The sequence below is a fragment of the Danio aesculapii genome, chromosome 8, assembly GCF_903798145.1.
Source record: "Danio aesculapii chromosome 8, fDanAes4.1, whole genome shotgun sequence".
Classification (NCBI taxonomy): Eukaryota; Metazoa; Chordata; class Actinopteri; order Cypriniformes; family Danionidae; genus Danio; species Danio aesculapii.
Genome location: NC_079442.1, coordinates 10602154 through 10627809, shown reverse-complemented (window position 1 = coordinate 10627809; position 25656 = coordinate 10602154). Strand labels below are relative to the sequence as shown.

General features: G+C 39.3%; 1 protein-coding gene across 1 annotated transcript in view; it reads left to right on the top strand.

The window, feature by feature from the left end:
* The window catches only part of inpp5l (inositol polyphosphate-5-phosphatase L), a 65440-nt gene that overhangs the window by 34921 nt on the left and 4863 nt on the right, over positions 1-25656 (top strand). Inside the window, exons 5-15 of the mRNA XM_056463157.1 lie at positions 3004-3067; positions 5480-5583; positions 9210-9262; positions 9594-9713; positions 12419-12503; positions 12588-12683; positions 13333-13407; positions 13514-13587; positions 15279-15390; positions 15542-15610; positions 15811-15875. Coding sequence (XP_056319132.1) covers positions 3004-3067; positions 5480-5583; positions 9210-9262; positions 9594-9713; positions 12419-12503; positions 12588-12683; positions 13333-13407; positions 13514-13587; positions 15279-15390; positions 15542-15610; positions 15811-15852 — 894 coding nt within the window. The 3' untranslated portion in view covers positions 15853-15875. The remainder of the gene's footprint in view (positions 1-3003; positions 3068-5479; positions 5584-9209; positions 9263-9593; positions 9714-12418; positions 12504-12587; positions 12684-13332; positions 13408-13513; positions 13588-15278; positions 15391-15541; positions 15611-15810; positions 15876-25656) is intronic.

Genomic DNA, 25656 nt, shown 5'->3' with positions numbered 1-25656 from the left:
GCCCAACCCTCTTGATCGATACCAATGTGACCAGCAGAGCTGTCTTAATGGACAGAAATCTTAAAAATACTGAATTGTGTGGCTCAAATTGACCTTGCTGCAGACAGCACACAGAGGGATCCCAGCAGAGCATGAGAAGGGGGTCGGGATGCCTCTGAGGAACCACCTCATGCCTCTGAGGAACCAGATAATGAGGTTACGCTTACCCAGAAAGCTGCCATCTGCCTCGTCATAGTGAGCGGAGATGGCAGCAATGTGAAACCTTTAGTGTGGAGGGTGACAGCCTCTACTCTAGCATATCCTGAAGGAAGGCTGACATAACACTAATCTGGCATGTCCTTGGTGAGAAGCGCACCTCACAGTAAATAGTCTCCACTTCAGGGTAAGGCATACCTTATAGAGGCTGCTCTAGCCTGAGTGATTGTATTAACCACCAACACGAGTAGGTCACCAAGTCTTCCACGCTCCATCTAGAAAACACCTATGGGATTTTCAGAGATCCATACAAGTGTCAGAGGGTGCCCCCATCCCTGAGAAAGGTAGTGCTTCCTCAGGGGAATTCGACAAGGAGGGGCTGTCGCGAGAAGTGTGAGTTCGGAAACTCAGGTCCAGTTGGGCCATGGAGACACAACAAGCAAGACCTGCTTCTCATCCTCCCTGACCTTGCACAGGGTCTGTGCGAGCAGGCTTACAGGAAAATGCATATTGCACAAGCCCTGGGGGCAGTTGAGAGCCAGTGCATCCGTGAAAGTGCGTACGGGTGGAGCCAGTTTCCTCCTGATTGCTGGGTACTGCAAGTCAGTCAGAAGACACCAGGCTCAGTGTTAAAAGTGCTTGTTGCGCCATTCTTCTTAACCTGGAGGTACGTTCGCCTATTAACCTCTGCAAGTAAGTTTCTGGTGAATCCTATGGAGTTCCTCCAAGAACCCCATCACCTGACTCGGCAGATAAGCTGTGTGCTTGGCTCATTACATTGTCTGGTATGTCCACTTGGTTACCTTGCATTCTGGGGATTGGTGCCTACAATGCACATCCCCGCTCAGTGATGCCAAATTAGTCAGCAACAGTGAGTCCCCCTTCCAGGCTGGACCCAGTGTTCCCTACAAGCTAACCATCCTGCCCATATGTAGCGCTCCTCCTAATTAGGGCTAGCACATATTTGTGTATTGTCACAGTGTCTCCCCATTTGGCTTGATAGTGGCCTCCACAGCGCCCCGTCCTCACTTTGGGACTGGCATGCTTTCCCAACGTACTGTCATAACTTAAAAATCTCTAGCCTACAGTATGTAGGTTCAAGTTTTACAGCAAAATGATTTCTTTCTTGATTTTAAGGTAAACTGCTGCCAGCAATCCACAGTTTTTTTTTGTTTTGTTTTTCCCTCCACAGTTTAATGTACTGTTAGTTTTTTTTTTACATTGTGTTTTTGCTTCTCACTCCTTTAAACCCAAGAGCAAATTCTTCAGTTTTAATTGACCCTTCGATAAGACCCACCCAAACACCACCACAGACCAATTGGGCTTAGCAACTGTAGCTTGGTGGGGGTGTCCGTCAAGCTTTTGAGCGAGTGAAACAAGCCAAAGAGTTGTGCATATGGATTATGCATATCTGATATTCAGAGTTTGTATGGGGCGGTTTGTATCACCCCAAAGTTTGTATGGGGTGGTGGAATTTTTTCCCTTCCTAAATCCTAAAAGCCAAAGGGAAAATTTCCTTTTGTGAATCAAGCAATGTGGGCCATAAACGCAGCACAATCCAGTCATATTTCCATCAAGCTACGAATATTTTAATCACATTAGAGATATGATCACAAACGGAATTGTGAGGACTTGCAATCCATATTCTGTCATTTAAAGCTATCGTGTCCCTGTCAGAGCTTCAATTGGGCGATTTTTATGTCTATGTGGAAAGTCTTCAGCAGTTTAGTCAATAGTGAAGGCGTTATTGCACATGTCTTCTTTACATGTCTTTTGCTTAGATTTACTGGTAGGGAAACTATTCGTTCACCTCTTCTATTTATGCTGGTAGAGAAAATCTATACATTCACGTCTTCTATTTATGCTTTGACTTTGCATTTCAAGTTATACTTTACTTGCACTTTAGAATTAATTGCAAATTAGAATGGAAACTGTATAAAAAGCATACAAACACACTGACAGTTAAAGGGACTGTACATTGTTTTAGGTCAATAATTCTACCATTCGGCACAATCTATAGATTTCCCTTTTCAAATTTTGTATTTTTTTTTAAATGTAAGTTCTTGCCAGTCAATATGAGCCCTGAACAGTTTAGAATCTGTTATTTTCAGTGTCTCCTAATTTCCCCACACATCGTCTCTCTCCACCTAGAAATCCTTGTTCTCACTTTGTGTATGTGCCCGGTGTAATGTTTAGTCTCTTAAGACTGGTCATCTAGAAAGCACTGTCATATTAAAAACACATAATTTCTTACAAGATTGATATCTTTCTCCTGGGATGGATTATTTGAAGAAAACATGACTGTGTAAACGTGTGTTTATGGTGTGGTGTACTTCATGTCAAAACAGCGCTCAACAGCAGGTCATTTTTCCCTGCCAGGCATGGGGATTTTGTTGGGCTAACAGCAGGGCCCTGTGTTTAATCCCTGTATGATTGTTTTAATTTTCAGTTCGTATTGATCTCTCTGGGGATGGATTGATGTGCACTCACTGAAGCAAACAGCTAGTACATTAAATCCATTCGGCGTGCTGTCAGAAAAGACACAAGAAGTGTTTGTGAGAGGTTTGCAGTATCATATGAGCAGAAGTGTGTTTTTTTTTAGTAGTATTGAAGGTCACTGTGTATTAATTTTGATGTGAGCACATCATCAACTGAAAATCTGAGCCGATCTTCAAATACTGGGGATTTATTTGAGCCTGATTCTAACTAGGTCAAAAGCCCAGTATCTATTGAGTACAATATTAGGGCTTCTTTTAGAAGATCACTTGAAATTATGTAATGTTAACTGATTAATTTATTTGATTTTAGGCTTTGGGAAGCATGTATTTCATCCATAAATCACTGAAGAATATCCAGCAGTATGATTTCAATGGTAAGAGCCTTATTCAATAAATATACTGTAAATTTGTTATACTTCTATACAATGCATCCAGAAAGCATCCATAGCGCTTCACTTTTTCCACATTTTTTTGTTACAGCCTTATTCCATAATGGATCAAATTAATTTATTACCTCAAAATTCTACATACAATACCCCATAATGACAATGTGAAAATATATTTTTTTACAATTTTGCAAATTTATTAAAAATAAAAAACCTGAAAATCACATATACATAAGTATTCACCGTGAAGCTCTAAATTTAGCTCAGGTACATTCTGTTTCCACTGATCAATCTTGAGTTTTTTCAGCAGCTTAATTGAAGTTTGCCTGTGGTAAATTCAGTTGATTGGACATGATTTGAAAAGGCGTACAACTGTCTATATAAGGTCCCAGGGTTGACAGTACATGTCAAAGCACAATTCAAGCATGAAGACAAAGGAATTGTCTGTATACCTCCAAGACAGGATTGTCTCGAGGCACAAGGCTGGGGAAGGTTATAGAAAAATTTCTGCTACTCAGCTCTTCCTAGAGCTGGCTGGCTATCTAGGCTGAGTGATCGGGGGAGTAGGGCCTTAGTCAGGGAGGTGATCAATAACCTAATGGTCACTCTGTCTGAGCTCCAGCGTTCTACTGTGGAGAGAGGAGAAGCTTACAGAAGGACAACCATCTGTGCAGCAATCCACCAACCAGGCCTGTATGGTAGGGTGGCCAGACGGAAGCCACTCCCCTCCTGGAATTTGCCAAAAGGCACCTGAAGGACTCTCAGACCATAAGAAACTAAATTCTCTGTTCTGATGAGACTAAAATAGAACTCTTTGGAGTGAATGCCAGGCGTTACCTTTAGAGAAAACAAGGCACCGCTCATCCCTAAGCTAATACCATCCCTTCAGTGAAGCATGGTGGTGGCAGCATCATGCTGTGGAGATGTTTTTCAGCAGCAGGAACTGGAAGACTAGTCAGGATAGAGGGAAAGATGAATCCAGCAATGTACAGAGACATCCTGAATGAAAACCTGCTTCTGAGGTCAAGAGCACTCTGAAGCAGGTTTTCATTGATGTCTCTGTACATTGCTGCATTCATCTTTCCCTCACAACAACTCAGTGATTGTCCTTGAGTGGCCCAGCCAGAGCCCAGACCTAAATCCTATCGAACATCTCTGGAGAGATCTGAAATTGGATGTACACCATCACTTCCCATCCAACCTGATAGAGCTTGAGAGGTACAGAAATGGTACAGAGGCTGTAATTGCTGCCAAAGGTGCATCAAAAAAGTATTGAGCAAAGGCTGTGAATACTTATGTACATGTGATTTTTTTAGGGTTTTTTATTTTTAATAAATTTGCAATAATTTCAAAAAAATTTTTTTTTCACATTGTCATTATGGGGTATTGCATGTACAATTTTGAGGAAATAAATGAATTTAATCCATTTTGGAATAAGGCTGAAAAATAAAAATGTGGAAAAGTGAAGCGCTATGAATACTTTCTGGATGCACTGTTAATGATTATGGTTGATTCTAATACTAAAAAGTTGATTTTAAACTTTTATACAAGACTCCAGGTCACAAAATCTATTACAATATGAATATAGAGTCTCAATACTGATTAATGTATTGCTCTGATTGCCTATTTTGGATATATTTTGTTATAATGGCTAGCTTAAACCACTTTTCTTTAAATCAAGTAAATTCACAAAAAAAAAATTGGAAAAATATTTTAGGATTTAAAAAAGGCCTGAGATGTCCAACCCTGCCTCTGGTTCAGGTGTTTTGATAGGATAATAGCTGTCCAGGAGCAGGGTTGGAGCTATGTGTAATAGGAAATTATAATATTTCTTAAATACCTATTTTTAGGAGGTGATGATGTTGAGTTGTGAATTCCACAGTGAAATGGAATAAAATATCTATGTCTTTTTATTGCATGAAGTGAGTTCCATGGTCAAACCATTTAATTTATGAACTGAATTTTGTACTAAAAATCTAAATTGTTTATTTCATGAATTTTAAATAATTTTACACATAATCTCACAAAAAGGAAATTAACATATTTACTGACCTTAGCAAAGTAATACATTTCCATAAAAATGCTAAACAAATAAATGTTCTCCTATAAATCATTTGGTTACTGTCTTTTATTGAACTGGATATAATCTCATAAGCTTTTTTCACTTGTCTTCATTTGTAATGGTCACAGCATTTCATGAAAAAGCTCTCAAGAAGAAGTCTAATAGAAGAGCCATTAAGATCAGTTGACCAATGAATTTAGTGCCCCATCAAATCAGTGTCTCACAGATTCTGCTCTTATAGCCTACAGTGACATGACAACTCCAGCATTAGTAAATCGGTTTTACATTTGCATTTTCCTTTGCAATATGTCTTACTTGTTCCTTCCTCTTTCTTGTAGTGAAGGATTTTAAAGTTGTCTCAGGCCATAACAAGTATGTGGGCTCGCTGGATGGAGTGACAACCATGGAAAAAGAGAAATTTCCCAAGAACTTTTGGCCTGATGTAAGTGTGTGTAGTGAATTTCCATTCACTTCAGTTTCTTATACCAAAATTCAGTCAGAACAAAAATGACTAGCATTCATGTCATGAATTAACTGAACTTTTCTGAACATGTATTATTGTGAAGTAAGTTTAATTACTGATCTTCCCATCATGCGGCAAAAAGTATTCAAATTACAGTAATACTTGGTATTTTTATAATCCTAAAGTTGGCATGAAATCTAAATGTATCCTTTTTTATATGTGTATATAAGTGTTTGTTATAAACAGTGTATCTGCATTTCTTTAATCAAATAATACATAATGCATACTCTTTAATCAAATACCGTAAACTTCCCCTACCCCCTGGAAATGACAGTTCTATTCTTCTGGTCACATGGAATACCTTTCTTGAAGGGCTGTCAGAGTATTTTTCGTTTTTATTCGTTTCATCCATTTGTCAGTTTTCCTCGATTTTTTTGAACTTCCAGCGATCCAATTCGTTCCCAAAGGACGAAATCATGCACCACACTACTTTTTTTTTCAATTTAGGACTGTTTTAATTGGATGTACATCACAATATCTGTTTTATGCCAACTTTAAAAATGTGTAGTGAAATATATATATATTTTTTAAAGAGTGATAAATAATGTATTCATTATATTATGTGGCTGTTTATTCTGATATAGTTTATCATTTTGAATTCTTGTGAAGGCTGAGACCTCCATCCTAAAGAGGGGAAAAAAATATCAGAATCAGAATCAGAATCAGTTTTATTGCCAAGTGTGCTTCACACACACAAGGAATTTGTTTTGGTTACAGAAGCTTCCAGTGTACATAAAGTGACAAGTGACAACACAAAATAATAACAAAACAAAAAAATAAAATAAAATAATAATAAAAAATGATGAACATTAAACAGATGCGGTTAGTGAAGAAACCTGGATGTTGAGTTGTATGTACAGATTGTTTTAAATATACAGGTTATAAGGTGCTGTGTACAAGTGCGAATGTAGAGAGTATTGCATTGTATATTGATATAAGGTGCTGTGTACAAGTGCGTATGAGAAAGTATTGCACATATTTATTGCACAGTAGGGGAATATTTAACTGTTCATGAGGTAGACAGCCTGAGGAAAGAAACTTTTCCTGTGTCTGGCTGTTTTTGTGCTTGGTGCTCTGAAGCGCCGACCAGACGGTAACAGTTCGAACAGGTAGTGTGCTGGGTGTAAGGCGTCCAGAGTGATTTTGCGAGCCCTTTTACTCACTCTGGAAGAGTACAGTTCTTGAAGTGTAGGAAGGGTTGTGCCAGTGATTCGTTCAGCAGTCCGGACTATTCGCTGTAGTCTACGGAGGTCGGTTTTGGCAGCTGAGCCGAACCAGACGGTGATTGAAGTGCAGAGGATGGATTGGATGACAGCTGAGTAGAACTGTACGAGTAGCTCCTGTGGCAGGTTGAACTTCCTCAGCTGACGAAGGAAGTACAGTCTCTGCTGGGCTTTCTTCACAATAGAGTCTATATGAATGTCCCACTTCAGATCCTGAGAGATGGTGGTGCCCAGGAACCTGAATGACTCTACTGCAGCCACAGTGCTGTTCATGATGGTGAGTGGGGGGAGTGCAGGGGGGTTTCTCCTGAAGTCCACTATCATCTCCACTGTTTTGAGCGTGTTCAGCTCCAGGTTGTTGTATCTGCACCATAACGCCAGCCGCTCCACCTCCTGTCTGTATGCAGACTCGTCACCGTTCTGGATGAGGCCGATAACAGTAGTGTCGTCTGCAAACTTAATGAGTTTGATGGAGGGGTCTTTTGCAGTGCAGTCGTTGGTGTACAGGGAGAAGAGCAGTGGAGAAAGAACACATCCCTGGGGGGCACCAGTGCTGATGGTGCGGCTGTCGGATGTGATTTTGCCCATTCTGACTAGCTGTTGTCTATCTGTCAGAAAGCTGGTGATCCATTGACAGACAGAGCTAGGAACAGAGAGCTGGGCCAGTTTGTACTCAAGCAGTGATGGGACGATGGTGTTAAAGGCAGAACTGAAGTCCACAAACAGAATCCTTGCGTAGTTCCCTGGTTTGTCCAGATGTTGTAGGGTATAATGCAGTCCCATGTTGACAGCATCATCCACAGACCGGTTTGCTCTATAGGCAAACTGCAGGGGGTCCAGCAGGGGTCCAGTGATGTCCTTCAGATATGCTAGCACCAGTCTTTCGAATGTCTTTCGAATATCTTGTTATGTATAAAATTGACAAAAAGTGTTATCATTATTTAATGAAATAAGCCAGTTCACCTTTTATGAATGAGATTCTACACTCACCGGCCACTTTATTAGGTATACCTTACAAGTGCCTTAATCCTTCATGGCATAGATTCAACAAGGTACTGGAAATATTCCTCAGAGATTTCGGTTCATATTGACCTGATAGCATCATGCAGTTGCTGCAGATTTGTCGGCTGCACATCCATGATGCAAATCTCCCTTTCCACCACATCCCAAAGGTGCTCTATTGGATTGAGATCTGGTGACTATGGAGGCCATTTGAGTACAGTGAACTCATTGTCATGTTCAAGAAACCAGTCTGAGATGATTTGCACTTTATGACATGGCACGTTTTCCTGCTGAGAGCAGCCATCAGAAGATGGGTACACTGTGATCATAAAGGGATGGACATGGTCAGCAACAATACTCAGGTGGGTTGTGGCGTTAACACAATGCTCAATTGGTACTAATAAGCCCAACATGTGCCAAGAAAATATTCCCCACACCACTACACAGCCACCACCAGCCTGAACCATTGATACAAGGCAGGAGGGATCCATGCTTTCAGGTTGTTGATGCTAAATTCTGACCCTACTATTGAGACTCATCAGGCCAGGCAACGTTTTTCCAATCTATTGTCCAGTTTTGGCTAGCCTGTGCGAATTGTAGCCTCAGTTTCCTATTCTTAGCTGACAAGAATGTTACCTGGTGTGGTCTTCTGCTGCTGTAGCACTTGTTGTGCATTCAGATGTGCTCTTCTGCGTACGTTGGTTTTAACGAGTGGTTATTTGAGTTACTGTTGCCTTTCCATCAGCTGGAACCAGTCTGGTCATTCTCCTCTGACCTCTGGCATCAACAAGGCATTTGCGGCCTCAAAACTGCCGCTCACTGGATATTTTCTCTTTTTCGAACCATTAGTAAAACCTAAAGTAAACCCTAGAAAAGCTAGTGCGTGAAAATCCCAGTAGATCAGCAGTTTCTGAAATACTCAGACCAGCCATCTGGCACCAACAACCATGCCACATTCAAAGTCATGATGCTCAGTTTGAACTGCAGCAGATCATCTAAATGCAGTGAGTTTCTGTCATGTGATTGGCTGATCAGAAATATGCGTTAATGAGCAGTTAGACAGGTGTACCTAATAAAGTGATCGGTGAGTTTTTGTTGGTAAAACAGCATTTAATTTTTTGGTCATTTTCTTTAGTATCTTATACGGTATGTTATGGCATTCAAACGAAATTGTTGGATCATTAAAATAATAAACAAGAAGTCTTTTACTATTTTTCTGGCAAGTACAACAAAGTACAGGGGCTCATGCTTGGTCTGTCAATCCCTGTCAAATGTCTCTATTTGTAATTTGTATATGTGTGTGTGTGGATTTTATTACAGTTCAAGTGGTCCAGAAAAGGCTACATGAGGACACGATGGATCATTCACGACCAGTACGTTTTTACACACACAATTCTTCACCTTTTGTGATGACTCCTTACAATTTTCATTACAGTCTATCATGTATGTGTTTTTGGCCCCCACTCAAAGCATACATGTTATGTTAGTTGTTTGTTATTGGAAGAGATTGTCATCATAAAAAAATTAAAAGCAGCTACAGTATATGGCAGCAGTACAACAGAGCATTGTAGAATCCTGCAGACTGAGTGATAAATAAATGCAGTCTTTGCTTTCCATCAGCTAATGTCCCAGATCAGTCACTGACACTGACAAGATACTGACAGGACTTATGTACCGTCAAAATCTGTCTTTCTGTATATACAGGGGCTTAGATCTGGTGAATGTTCATCTGTTTCATGATGCCTCCAACCTCATAGCTTGCAACTCTAGTCCATCAGTGTATTCTGCAAACCGCAAGAAAGCACTCAGATATGTCATCAACAGGTTTGTGCTTCTTAATTATTCACTTGAATTATTCAAATAATCCTTTGATCTGTTTGATTGCTAAAATGGGAAGTAGTGATATGCACTCATGTGGATATTCTTGTTTTGACTTTTTATTTTACATTCATCAGGAAACACACAAAGCCTTCCTCAGTGTGTAGAGGAAAAGTAAAGACTGAAAAATAACCAAACTCAAAATAAAACCAAAAAAAGAATCAAAACTCAATAAAATGTATTAGCGTATGTGATATCTTGTGATATCTTTTCTTCACATTGAAACTAATTGCAAGCAGTAGTTTTAAAGGGGTGGCCCAGAGTGTATTTTTAAGGCTTGGTTGTGTTTATAAGATACAAAACAATGTGTGCTCATGCTTCATTTGTAGAAAAATTACATTATTTTTTCATATATTTTACTTAGATTATATACAGCATATACTGTCTTTAACATATATTCGGTTATAAAAATGAAACGTTTACACATCTTTTGCGAGTTTGTTATTTGAGATGTTGAACACAGGGAAAGCAGCTGCATATTATATGAGACACTGTACGCGCTGGTGAAGATTGTTGCTGTTTATTGGGGTTTGATGGATAAATATGAATTTGTAGCTAAATTGTTAACGGTGCCAAAGAGCATTTCCTTTTGTTTACATACTTGTTTACATCCTCGCTTCAACATACTGTTAACGCCAGACATTATGCATGTAATAGATTAATTTTAACAAATAAAAATACTTATAGGTTGTGGCTCACAAACCACAGCTTTGTCTAATATGGTTGGAGTTTTTAGCCAAATCCAGCACTGAACTGAGATTCTGAAAGCTGTCCTTTGTCAAATGCTAGCTACAGTATATATTTTTTTATAATTCTCTGGAACATTGAAATAAAAATTGTAAGCAATTCTCTCTTTGTGTCATGTCCTTTGGAAGCCCAAATACAGAAACAAAAGAAACTCTGTAAAAATAGCATTTTAGCTTTATCTGCTATAACATTACAGCACCTCTGGCAACGCCATTTGCTTCACAGGGAGTATATGCGTGGTGAATGCACGTAACCTGAAGCATTCGGGATCTCAACCAACTCAACCAATGTATTTTTTTGTAGTCCCCAAACTTCGTTCGCTATAGGCGTTGTTAACTCTGTAAAAGCCAATGTCTCCCTTTGCATTGGAATGTGAGCGTGTTACATTCAGAGATGTTGTTTATGTTTACCCTGCTACATTACACATCAACTAAAGTTTAAAATATGATATCATCAAATATAATGGACCACCCTTTTTAAAAATGTAAACATTAAACATTGATAAGAACAGGTGAAAGAACTAAACCAAACTGGGGAATTTAATGTGAAGTGAAGTGAGCCTTGTCAATTATGGTTTTACCTATACTAGTCATGGGCCGGTATAAGATTCTATTGGTATGATAACCTTAAATAAGTTTCACGGTATCATGGTATTGTGCTCACTGTTCTAAAGTATATTCTTTTAAAATATTTGGGTAAAAAACAGAAACTTTTTTCCCTTTTGAAAACAATATATTTACATAAGATTTACAAAATTTTGTAAGTATACAGTAAACATGTCGGGCTAAATAATTAAAATGAATGAAAAACACTGATTTCTTTACAATTTAAAATGTCATCTTTGGATATTTTTTCTGCTGGAGATACTGTTGTCCTAAAAAACAAAAGAAAAGTCAATAAAAAAATTACACATACCTTAGGAACGGTATAGCAGAAAATTTTGGTGTTTTTAAAACCTTGACTTTTCCAAACCGCGGTATACCTTGAAAACGGTTAGCATCCCATGCCTAACCTATACTCAAAATTGGACCTCTGCTTCAACCCATCCAATTGCACACATGTTTTGAGTGAGGAGTGTGAGCACAGACAGACACACACTGTGAGCAAAGCTATTGCTCAGCTTGGTATCGAAGATGGAGAGAGTGAGGATCATTCACTCCCCCATCTTCACTTCCTGCCAGGAACTTTCTATCACAAGTCCAATCCCCTTAGGTCACAACTGCCTCAATATACAAGTTATTGAGGGAAAAAATAAGGCCCAGGTGGGCAACTATCTAATAAAAAACGACAGCATCAAAGCATAATGGATAGAAATAATGTAATGTAATATGTATTTATATAGCACATTTATTGTGTATGGCCATACACTCCAAACGTTTCACAATCATTGGGTCACTCTCCACACCACCACCAGTCCACTTGGATGATGCGACAGCAGCCACAGGACAACAGCGCCATTGTGCTCACCACACACCAGCTATCGGTGGAGTGGAGAGACAGTGATAGAGCCAATTCAGTGGATGGGGATGATTGGAAGGCCATGATGGGTAAGGGGCGATGGAGGGAATTTGGACAGGACACCGGGGTTACAACCCCACTCTTTACAAGAAGTGCCATAGGATTTTTAGGACCTCGGTTTAACGTCTCATCCGAAAGATGGTTCTCAATGACAGTATATTGTCCCTTTCACTTTACTGGGGCTAGCGTCACTAACACCACTTCCAACATCAACCTAGTTTTCGCATGTGGTTTCCCATCAGGTACTGACCAGGCTCAGCCCTGCTTAGCTTTAGTAAATAACCAGTCTTGGGCTGCAGAGTGATAATATACTGTTCAATACTGTGTCTTCTAGCATAAATGACATTGAATGTAATGTATCAAACTCTTGTTCTCTTCTCTTGAAGGATAACAGATAACACATACAGCCCTCTCCCTTTCTTCCTATTTGGAGATTTCAATTTTCGCCTTGACACACTCAGTCTAGTACAGGTAGACCTGATTAATATGTTCTTCACAGATCAGCAAAACACATACATTCTACAAAGACTAATATGATTACTTGTTTGTTCACAGAACCTCTCCCTGTCGGCTGAGATCCAGACGGTTAAAAAAGGCAGTAGCAATGAGGTGGAAAAAATCATTTGTGAAGAGAAAGACAATGACCACAAGGTGAATACAATTTTTGAAGTCATCTTGAGAGAGAAAAGAAAAAAGCTTACAAATTCTGTGTACATCACTAAAGGGGTGAATGTATGGGCCATTTGCACATTTTCAGTTTGTGATTTGTACATATAGCGTACATTACTATTTGTGAAAGGTTTTATTGTAGATCAAATAAAACACATATAAAATAAAAATACAATTAAATACACATATAAACATATATATTGATTTTGTTTTGAATTTAATTGAGCGTGCATAATTTTAAAGCCTTCAGCAAATCTACTGTGACCCCTGCTTTACTAAAATATTGTAAGCATATATGTTCAACGCTCTGATCTTATATGCTGGAGATGATTATTTTTTTTTTCTTTTTGTGTGCGCTCAGACTTATCCAGTACACTGTCCAGCCAGATTTATGGTTCTTAGAGGGTTGATATTGACTTCATGCCAGTCCAGAAAATGCGAGCTTGCATTTAGATCACTCTTGCGGACGTGTGCTTCATTTTATGTGCCAGCAAAGTTGGAGTTACTCTCCATTCTTTACTAGTTTTATATGCCCTGCATTCATTTATCTTTCTTCTTTCACTCTTTTGTTTTGCCTCTAGACTATTTTATACTAATGTTTTGTTCCTGTTTTTATTCATTTGATCACTAGGTCCTCCTTCATATAGAGACAAAGTTATTTGCTTACTTGCACCAGGCTGTGTTCAGAGAAAACAATGGAAAAGAGGTCTGAAATTTGTTTGAGCAATAAAACATTTGACTAGAATTAAATAATAGAAAAATAATATATTTATCGATACAAGTCTGTGCTTATATATTTTTATCACTCTCAGCTGCTGAAGTACGATAAGGAGATCTCTGCATTCCATGACGTCATCACAGAGGAAGATATCCCATTTCCTCCGAGGTGCGCAGCTTTAGAAATTTTTCTTAAAAACATGAATTTAAAGTATTCATAACAACAATCCAAAGGTAAATATCTCAGAATAATAAAATTTCCATTCAAATCTTTTGTCAACTGGATCTTCTTGTTTATCAAATCTTGAAAGAATATATCACACTTTACAGGAATTTATTATCATCCCAACTGTATGTATGTTAGTGCCGAGAAAAAAAAAATTGCATCCAAAACAAAAGTTTGTTTTACCATAATATATGTGTGTGTGCTGTGTATTTTTATGTTGTAGCACACACATGCATGCATCTATTTGGGAAAAAGTTAAATTGGTTTAGATACAAAATATTTATGTAAATAATACAAATTATATATGCAAATTAAAATTTCTATATATATATATATATAGTGGCACACAGTGGCTCAGTGGTTTGCACTGTCGCCTCACAGCAAGAAGGTCAGCTGGGATTTCTGTGTGCAGTTTGCATGTTCTCCCCGTGTTCTCCTCCGGTTGCTCCGGTTCCCCCCCCAGTCCAAAGACATGCGCTATAGGTGAATTGAATAAACTAAATTGGCCGTAGTGTATGTGTGTGAATTTACGTGTGTATGGGTGTTTTCCTGTACTGGGTTGCAGCCTGAAGGGCATCCGCTGTGTAAAACAATTGCTCAATAAGTTGGTGGTGACCCCTGATAAGTAATGTGACTAAGCTGAAGGAAGCTAAATGAACGAATAATTGAGATAAATTTTTGCCTAGCACTAATTTATACTGTATGTAATTAATAATACAAAAAGTTTCTTGAGCATCAAATCAGCATTTTTGAATGTTTTCTCGAACATGTGTCCTTAAAAGCTGGAGCAGTGGCTACTAAAAAATAATCATTGAAATAAATGACATTTTAAGATATTTTCGAATAGAAAAAAGTTATTGTACTTCAAATGTTATTGATATACATTAGAAGTCAGAATTATAAGCCCCCCTTTAATTTTTTTTCTTTTTTAAATATTTCCCAAATTATGTTTAACAGAGCAAGGAAATTTTCACAGTATGTTTGATAATATTTTTTCTTCTGGAGATAGTTTTATTTGTTTTATTTCTGATTAAATAAAAAATTATGTTTTAACAGCGCAAGGAAATTTTCACAGTATGTCTGATAATATTTTTTCTTCTGGAGAAAGTTTTATTTGTTTTATTTCCGCTAAAATAAAAGCAATTTTTAATTTTTTAAACACCATTTTAAGGTCAAAATTATTAGCAACTTTAAGCAAATTTTTTTTCAATAGTCTACAGAACAAACCATCATTATACAATAACTTGCTTTATACCCTAACCTGCTTAGTTAAACTAATTAACCTAGTTAAGCCTTTAAATGTCACTTTAAGGTGTATAGAAGTGTCTTGAAGAATATCTAGTAAAATATTGTTTACTGTCATCATGGCAAAGATCAAATAAATCAGTTATTACAGATGAGTTATTAAAACTATTATGTTTAGAAATGTGTTGAAAATGTGTTCTTTCCGTTAAACAGAAATTGAGGGAAAAATAAACAGGGGGCTAATAATTCAGGAGGGCTAATAAATCTGACTTTAACTGTTTAACCATATTGTTGTCAATTCCAGAGTTGTAGTGTGAAATGTGATTAAATGTCTTTAAATATTGAATTGTGAGTCAGAAATTTATGTGTTCATCATTTTTACTTTTCAGTTACCCATACAGTGAAGATTACACTAAACCAACACAGTACATGAATACACGATGTCCTGCATGGTGTGACCGCATCCTAATGTCTCATAGTGCAAGAGACATCATCCATCGGGTGGGTTTATATTACCTTTAGCTTTTTATAGTATAAATAAATATGTTCTTACATAAAGAAATATAACTAACAAAAATATGTAATAAATTTGAATTTAATGAACAATTACTTGTATTGTTTTATTTGTTTATTCAATGTTTGTTGTTTGCAGAGGGAGGATGGTGAGGGTAGTGTAGTTTATGACACACTGGGTTCTAACATCTGCATGGGAGACCACAAGGTGAGTTAGATTTTTTTTTCCGATATATAACCTTATTTGTATTGTGTCAAAAATTGCTGATGAATGAATCAATTAATTATAATTGATTTCGTTGCCTTGTACTGCATTTCGTTGCCTTGTACTTGTACATGTGTGATGACAATAAATTGAATCTAATCTAATAACCGTTTACCAAAAAATCATGTTTTTTTTCCATCCAGCCTGTTTTCCTGTTTTTTCCACTAAAGACATATGCACATTGACACAGTGTTGGGAAAGTCAAAGGGTAAGCCATTTGATCAGTTTGTTTGTGTTGTGTTGTTTTTACTGTTTTATATTAGACACAAGTATTTGCATTAGCCTAAGCCCAGTATGAGAATTGTGCTTGTCAATAAGACTGCATGTTGATTATATACCTGCATCTAGCATATTTGCAGGGAGTGCTTAAAAGAAACATCACATAGGCAGTAATAATTCTTGAGTTGTTTCTTTTTATTCTTATTTATCCTTTAATTTAATTTCAGTTAAATAAAATTTAAGTTAAATAAAAGTAAATTTTCTGTAATGATCTGAAGCTATTGCCTGCATAAAGAATAAAATTCATTCATCTTTATTTCTATAGTGCTTTTACGATGTAAATTGTGTCAAAGCAGCTTAACATAGAAGATTATAGTAAACTGAAACTGTGTCAGTCCAGTTTTCAGAGTTTAAGTTCAGTGTGGTTTATTTTTCACTACTGAAAGTCCAAACACTAACGAGCAAATCCATCGGTGTGCAGCTCCACAAAATACATTAAACTACAAATGTGTAAAAAACAACAACAAAAAGATTGAAATCAGCAATCTCAAGCAAGTTATTGTGCTGTTTGTGATTGTGAAGATTGTGAAGTTTAATCAATCAAAATATTGCGTGAGAAATCTCTGATTGGTGGATTTCACAGAGATTCTCTGCAAGACTAAATAAATGCAAAATCAGTCAGTTATTTTGAGTTATTTGATTATATATATATATATATATATATATATATATATATATATATATATATATATATATATATATATATATATATATATATATATATATGTGTGTGTGTGTGTGTCACGTGTAAATAAGGGTACAGAGAAGGATCCAATATGCAAGTGAAAGTTTAATAGACACTGTCAAATAAAGCCAACAGGGCTACAAATGGAGGGCGAGGACACTGGGATACTGGGGCAGGAACAGAAGGGCAAAACGAAGTCCAGCAGTCACTCCTCTTAGTCCTGAGCACATACAGACTCACATAAGCAAACGCAACAAACTGACAAGGAGTCATAGAAACGTAGCCCAGATATAGGCACAATAATGAACCTCAGCTGGTGATCAAATCAAACAGCTGAGTGCCGTCATAACACGTGACCAAACAAATACACGTGGACAAACAAACAACACAAACCCACGTGACAAAACAGATACTCTGGAAAGCGCACAAACCTGCAACCGTGATAGTACCCCTCCTCTTAAGAGCACCTCCTGGTGCTCCCAGAAGAGCTTACCTGGCGATTGAAATCATCGATAAGAGAGTGATCCAATATGTAATGTAGCGCCACCTAGGTGTATTATGTTTAAGATAGCGCTCCAGGTTCAATACACTAAACGCCTACAGAGATGTTGAAGTTAGGCCCCTCTGATATATTTCAATGATGTAGTGTAAATAAGGCAGATTAGAATATAAACATTTGTTGAGTTTGAATAAATTACCAGAAATAAACTCTGTGAATAATAAAACTCTTAGATAAATCAGAAAAATGTAATAAATTTAATTAGAATAGAAATGTAAATATTGGGAAAAGAACCCAGGTGTAAAACAAAATACAAAAATTTGAATTTATGCACAGCCTAAAGAAAGTAAAATGACCCAAATATAAGTCAACACAAGGAATTTACAATGAAGAATAATAATTTAACGAATATAGAAAAATATCACCTTTACACACTCGACCAATAAAAGTTATAAATTAACAAGTGACTAAAGGGTGACAGAATAGGTTTCTTTTTAAAAATACCTACAATTGTGTCACTCAATTACACACAGAAGTACACCTATATAAACTATTCACAGTTTAAATCTGTATAGTAAAAACATGCAGGAGTATATTATGCTCACTGCATAAACATCAACAAATCAAAACTCAGTGGGCCCTCACACACACACATTCAAACCCCATCCCGTTGCAGGCCTGTATCGTTGCTAGTGTACGTTGGGGCCGGGAAAATGAAAATGGCCTCTTCACTCTCCTGAGCACAAATAAAATTAAACAAAATACCTCAGATCCAGATGACAGTGATCCAGATGACAGCAGTCAAGATGACAACACTCCAGATGACAACACTCGTGGACAACGATCTAACAAGCAGCGATTGATCGGCGAATACTCCTGCAGCAGGTCACTATTAAATCCTAGCTTTCACTTTTAACTGTCAGCTGACAAAATGCAACTCCCCCGTAGTCAGAGAAACCACCAAATCTGCTCCTCCAAGACTCTTTCTGCACCGTCCGATCCTAAGTTGGCAGTCTTTTCTTTTCTCTCCTGATTTTCAGTTTAACTGTCTCTCTTCGGATTTATGTTTAAATCCGCGGTACGGTCAGTTAACGCTATAGGCGTTTAAAAAATGCCTACTCACTCTGAACTGACTAATAACTGACACTGGTAACTTTTCTGACAAAACACACAGCGAACTCCAAAACAAACTCAAAGTAATCAGAACTGTGTTTTTCACACGCGATCTACATTACAGTGTCGTGTTTTTTTACTCTCCGTGTATGTTTCTCAATCATTCCAGCCCGCAGCGCGTCTCTCCTTCAGTTTCCAAAACTGCCGGCTGTCAAATCCCTCTCTCCTCAACAACCAATCACATTTCACATTCCAAACCGGAGGGCGGGACTAGACACATATAAACCAATCAAGGAACACCTAACAAACTTGTTAACCCCTTGTATTTCAGTGAAGGTTGATCAAACTTGCTATCTGATCATGTTCTCAAAGACAAACGCAGATATCATTATACATCAACATTAGGAGGTATATATTCACAAATGTACGCAAAACGCATTTTATATTTATTTCTGTTCTAGAACTAATATGAATAAATAAATAAATAAATAAATAGATAGATAATAAATAAATAAATAAATAACCTTAAGATTATTTCAACACTTAAAACGTGTAGAACTTCATTCTACTGGGTTACAGTAATATGAAGGTATAAATAATACCTTCCCAGTCCACCAAGTACTGAAATCCTCGCCCCCTCCGTCTTGAATCCAGAATGCGCTTAATCGAATCAACAGTCTCCCCATCTACGAGACGCGGCGGGGGAGGGACCGGCGTGGGCGGGTTAATGGCCGTATGAAAAACGGGCTTTAATTTGGAAACATGAAACACGGGATGTATTCTCCTGTACGCTGGAGGAAGTTTGAGGCGGACTGCCACCGGACTAATGATCTTGATGACAGTGAATGGGCCAATAAATTTAGGTGCAAGTTTATTACATACGGAACGCAATGGAATATTCTTGGTTGAAAGCCACACTTTTTGACCGACGACGTAAACGGGAGGCTTAGACCGGTGGCGATCGGCTTTAGCCTTGGTGCGCGCACCCACTTGGAGGAGGGTCTGTCGGGCCCTGTTTCAAGTGCGTCGGCACCTCTGGACAAAGGCGTGAGCGGAGGGAACCGCGACTTCAGATTACAGACTGGGAAAAATTGGTGGCTGGTAACCTAAACTACACTGAAACGGAGAAAGGCCCGTGGCTGACACTGGTAATGAGTTGTGTGCGTACCCCACCCATGGGAGCTGCTGACTCCAAGAGATGGGATTCTGGGAAACCAAACAACGTAACATACGCTCGAGATCTTGGTTGGCCCTTTCAGTCTGTCCGTTACTCTGAGGATGGGAACCAGAAGAAAGACTTACAGTCGCCCCCAATAAACGACAAAATTCTCTCCAAAATTTAGAGACAAACTGAGGCCCCCTGTCAGAAACCACGTCCGTCGGGAGGCCATGAATGCGAAAGACGTGATTAATGACTGCATCCGCTGTCTCTCTGGCTGAGGGTAATTTGGGCAGAGAGATAAAATGAGTAGCCTTCGAGAACCGGTCCACAACGGTCAAAACAGCCGTATTGCCACCAGATGGCGGGAGACCTGTGACAAAATCTAGCGAAATGTGCGACCAGGGTCTCAAAGGCACTGACAGAGGATGAAGGAGTCCAGCAGGAGGTCGATTAGAAGTCTTAGAAACAGCACAAACAGAACAGGCCAAAACAAACTCACGTATGTCCCTTGCCATAGCTGACCACCAGAATCGCTGTTTAACTAAAAATATAGTTGACTCACCCCAGGATGACAAGCCACTTTGGAGGAATGTCCCCATCGAATGACGTCAGACCGAATCTCCTCCGGCACAAACAAGCGGCTGGGTGGGCATCCAGCCGGGGACGTTACCCCATCCAGGGCTGTGCGAACCCTGCTCTCGATCTCCCATGTCACCGCAGAAATACAAATACTCTGAGGAACGATGGGCTCAAGAGACGTATTGCGCTCGGAAATATAAAAAAGATGGGATAACGCATCGGGTTTGATGTTCTTAGAACCCGGTCGATAAGAGATGGTAAAGTCGAATCGTCCGAAAAATAATGCCCACCGAGCCTGCCTGGAGCTAAGTCGTTTGGCAGACTTGATGTATTCAAGGTTCTTATGGTCGGTCCAAACGATAAAGGGAAGAACCGAACCCTCCAACCAATGACGCCACTCCTCCAAAGCGAGTTTGACAGCCAACAACTCCCTATTACCAATGTCGTAATTACGTTCTGCGGGAGATAATCGGTGTGAAAAAAATGCGCAAGGATGAATTCTGTCGTCCGAGGATGCACGCTGGGACAGGATAGCGCCCACCCCCACCTCTGACGCGTCAACCTCCACCACAAACTACCGGGAGGGATCAGGAGTCACCAGAATGGGGGCTGAAACAAAGCGGCCCTTTAATTTTGTGAATGCAGCCTGTGCTGCACTCGACCACCTGAAGAAAGTTTTGGAGGAGGTTAATGACATCAGAGGGGTGGCGAGCTGGCTGAAATTGTGAATAAAACGCCGGTAAAAATTGGAGAAGCCCAGATATCTCTGCAGGGCCTTACGAGACTCCGTAATTGGCCTATTCACCACAGCCTGAATCTTCTCTGGATCCATGCGCACCCCCTCGACCGACACAATGTGTCCTAGAAAAGGAACAGACTGTGCCTGGAACACGCATTTCTCCGCCTTGACAAAAAGCCCATTCTCTAGCAGCCTCTGAAGCACTCGCCTGACGTGCTGCACATGTTCCTGAAGATAACCGGAAACAATCAAAATGTCATCCAGGTAGCCATAAATAAACTGATCTATCATGTCTCGCAACATATCATTAACGAGTGCTTGGAAAACTGCAGGGGCGTTGGAAAGCCCAAAAGGGAGAACACAATATTCAAAATTACCCCTGGGGGTATTAAATGCAGTTTTCCATTCATGACCCTGCTTAATGCGAACCAAATGATATGCGTTGCGGAGATCTAATTTCGTGAAAAAAGATGTCCCTTGCAGACGCTCGAACACTGAAGACATCAGTGGCAAAGGATATGTATTCTTCACCGTGATGTTGTTCAGCCCTCGATAATCTATGCAAGGTCGAAGAGACCCATCTTTCTTTTTCACGAAAAAGAACCCCGCCCCCGCCGGTGAAGAAGAAGGGCGAATGATCTTAGCCGCTAGAGAATCAGATATGTATTTCTCCATGGCCTCCCTCTCAGGAATAGAAAGAGAGTATAGTTTGCCTTTAGGCTGAGATGTACCTGGCAATAAGTCTATAGCACAGTCATAGGGACGATGAGGAGGCAGAGAAGCAGCCCGAGACTTACTGAACACTCTCTTCAGGTCGAGGTACTCATTGGGCACGTTTGACAGGTCCATGCGCTCCTCCTGAAACACAGAACAGGACACAACAGAACGAGCAGACGAAAGAGAAGACTCATGACAGTTCTCACTCCACGAGAATATCGTATTAAGACCCCAGTTAATGTGAGGTTTATGGAGGACCAGCCAAGGATGACCTAAAACCACCGGTGTGTTTGAACAGTCTGTTAAAAAAAATGATATTTTTTCAACATGATTTCCGGACGTGATCATCTTTATGGGTTTAGTGGAGTGAGTGATAGTAGGGAAGGGAAAGTCCGCTGAGGGCACGTACTGCAATGGGTTGTGAAAGGGCGATAACCGGAAGTTTAAAACTGAAAGCAAAACTGGAATCAATGAAATTCCCCTCTGCCCCGGAATCAACAAGGGCATGGGTGTTCTGGCTTCCGGAACCTCATGATAAGGTGACGGGCAATAAGGTAGCCGCCGCAGAGGGTTTATCCAGATTAATTTCATCCATCAGTAACCTCTTACCTACTGATGGGTGTTGTCTTTTACTGGACAAGAAACCACACAATGTCCCGCGCCACCACAGTAAAGGCAGAGTCCCTCCTCTCTCCGCCGGCGCTTTTCCTGCACGGACAAGAGGGATCTGCCCACCTGCCTCGGTTCCGGGTCAACGCTCTTCACTTCCGCCACCGCAGCCAAAGCCGGAGGACCAGAGACCGGCTCCAAAAACCTGACTTGCTGCCTGCGGTTCTCTCGGCGAAGCAATCTGGCGTCCACCTGGACCGCCAGATCCACTAGTTCATCCAAAGTCTTTGGAATATCTACTGTATTGATCTCGTCCTGAAGACGCTCTGATAGTCCATGCAGGAACATGTCCCACTGCGCCTCCTCGTTCAGCGAGGATTCGGGCGGCCTCTCTCCTGGAAGCGGCCCGATCAAAAACTTTCTTGAGCTCTTTGGACATCAGCTCGAAAGTATAACAGCATGGCAGTTTCTGTTCCCAGGCTGTAGTTCCCCATTGAGCCACCTTACCCGAAAGGAGAGTGATCACAAAGGTGACCTTAGACTGCTCCGTGGAGAACAACGACGGTTGCAGCGTAATATACAAGGAACACTTGGATAGAAAGGACCGGCATTAGTGAGGCTCTCCGGAATAGCAGGTCGGAGGAGGAAGGCGAGGTTCAACAAGGCGATTAGTAACCACTGGTGCTAGCAACACTTCAGGGGCTGGTGCGGCCTTAGCTTGAGCCGGTCCAGTAACCAGCTGTTGGACCTGAGTGGTGAGCAAAGAGACCTAGCCGACCAGAGCCTGAATCGCCTGGGCGGTGGTGGCTAATGCCTCATCCTGCCGATCAATCCTGGCGTTACTGAGTGAGACGTACTCGGAGATCTGGGATACACTCGCTGGATCCATGACAAGGTCAGTTCGTTCTGTCACGTGTAAATAAGGGTACAGAGAAGGATCCAATATGCAAGTAAAAGTTTAAGAGACACTGTCAAATAAAGCCAACAGGGCTACAAATGGAGGGCGAGGACACTGGGATACTGGGGCAGGAACAGAAGGGCGAAACGAAGTCCAGCAGTCACTCCTCTTAATCCTGAGCACATACAGACTCACATAAGCAAACGTATATGTTTATGTATATGTAAATGTATATATATATGTGTGTGTGTGTGTGTATATATAAGTATATATAAGTATATATATATATATATATATATATATATATATATATATATATATATATATATATATATATATATATATATAAATTATCTAATACATATATCCCATTCTTGACCCCTTTAAATGACTGCAGTTTAGACATAACTACCTAGCTATTTCAATGTGCCCACCTTTAAACAAACTATGGACTACAGCCTTGTCCCACCCCTTTTTTTTAAAAAAAGATAGTAATGTGGCTAACAATTGGGCCTTTTATTTTTCTGCATTTGAACAATGAATCGATCCTGGCATGCAGTTGGCTGTGTGTTCAGATGTGTCTTTAGAGGTTCATATGTTTCCTCTTCCAGAATCCAAATAGCAAATAGAATAAATTTGTATATTCATTCATTCATTCGTTTTCTTTTCGTTTAGTCCCTTTATTAATCTGAGGTTGCCACAGCGGAATGAACCGCCAATGCCAGCATATGTGTTTTTACACGGCGGAAGCCCTTGATCCATGCACACTCATTCACTATGGACAATTTAGCCTTCCCAATTCATCTATACCACATGTCTTTGGACTTGTGGGGGAAACCGGAGCACCCGAAGGAAATTCTCACAAACACAGGGAGAACATGCAAGAAGGTGAGGGCAAAACTTGCTTTATGAAAGATAAAAATATATACAGACAAAAATCAGCAGATGTTCAAGGCTTGGTTGAGAGCTGTGTGTGATGCACAGGTTTAGCTCCTCAAGTATGGATCAGTAGGGTACCACTGCCATTCATGATCCAGCCTTTTAAAGCGGCAGAGTGAGCTCCACCCCAATAGTGTATAAAGAGATAAAATGTGAAACGCTCACTGTGGACTGAAGGGTTTTTTACAGGGTGAAATGGTGCTTAATTACACTTACCATTAAGAAATATAACCAATGAAAAGTTATTCACTTTTAATTAAGACCCTAAAGAAGCATATCAACTTGTGTAGAATGGGCCGATGTCACTTAAAAAAAAAAAAAAAAAGGTAACAGTGGACTGTCTTCAAAAAACAGTTAGTTTTAATAGGCAATCTCTAGATGAAAATGGCTCCAGGAGGAAGAAAATGCCTCCAACAGGAAGATGTATTAAGAAAAAATAAAAACTGTTCACATTTAAATGGTCTGTTTCGACTGTCAATGGTACTTATGCAGCAACAGTAGTCATGACACTGGTAGCAGACAATTATGCTTATTAACCGAAAAAACTCATATAGAACAGATTTAAGGACTCTGTTCTGATCTTCCACAAGGAGCCATTAGCAGCCCTTATGCCCTCATTTATTGTGACACTCAACTGAGATCAAGCATGAGGCAAGATACACCCCTTATTTATGTCTGTAGGATTCTCTGCCTCTTAAGCCTACATAAACAAATCTTTGCACAGCACCTTAAAAGCACCAGTGTTCATTAATTAGAGAAACACAGTATACACATCTATCTTGCATTGTTGTCCCCTATTGGCATTTTTAGGGCAGGGATTTTGTTTGGCTGCTAGTTTTATGCGTGTTCTATAGGTTACACTTGTCTGGGCATTAGATAGGTATAATATTGCTGTCGGTTTGCCATGTGGTCAGCCAGTGGTGATCAAATAAACTTAATTTATAGACAGAAGTAATCCTAGGGTTTTACATTAAATATTGTTGGTGTAAAATGCATTGATTGCCTTTTTTAAAATTTAAGACAATGTCAATATAACATCCTTTGTAAAAATTTTAGTCTGCTATAATTGAAAACTAAAAAACCTAAATAGTATAATTTAAAGGGTTAGTTCATCTAAACATTATAATTCTACTATTTATTACTCCAAGTCCATAAAAGGAACCAAAAACCTCTAAATGACTTCAGTGGTTTAACTAGTCAAATGAAGCTCCATGAACACTTTAGTGTCCCAAAAAAAATTGTAAAAACAACTTTGTTCGCCAGTGTCTTCTCTTTCTCATGAAGTCATTAGCATGCATTATGGCCTGTTCAATTTACTGCCATTAGATTCACAACTTCACGAGGAAGATATAGGCAAACAAAATCGTTTTGATTGCACAAAAGTATCCTTGGAACTGTGTATGATTACAGTTGGATCACTGAACTAATTTTATTTGTGTTCCAAAGATGAACAAAGGTCTCAGGGACAGGAACGATACGAGGGTGAGTAATTAAAGGGAGAGTCCATCTGAAAATATACATTTACTTACAATATAATCAACAGATAAAAGAATTTCATAATTTCAAGTGGTTCCAAACCACTTGAAATTATGAAATTCTTTTATCTGTTGATTTATATTGTAAAACACAAGATAAGATATTTACCTGCGGTCATTGACTTCCATAGTAGGAAAAAAATCTTCTTTTCTATTTCTAATTTTGTTAGCATTCCCTTTGTCACAGTCGGTAAGGGGAAAAAGGGGGCAAGGACTCAAGTGCAGAAATTATATG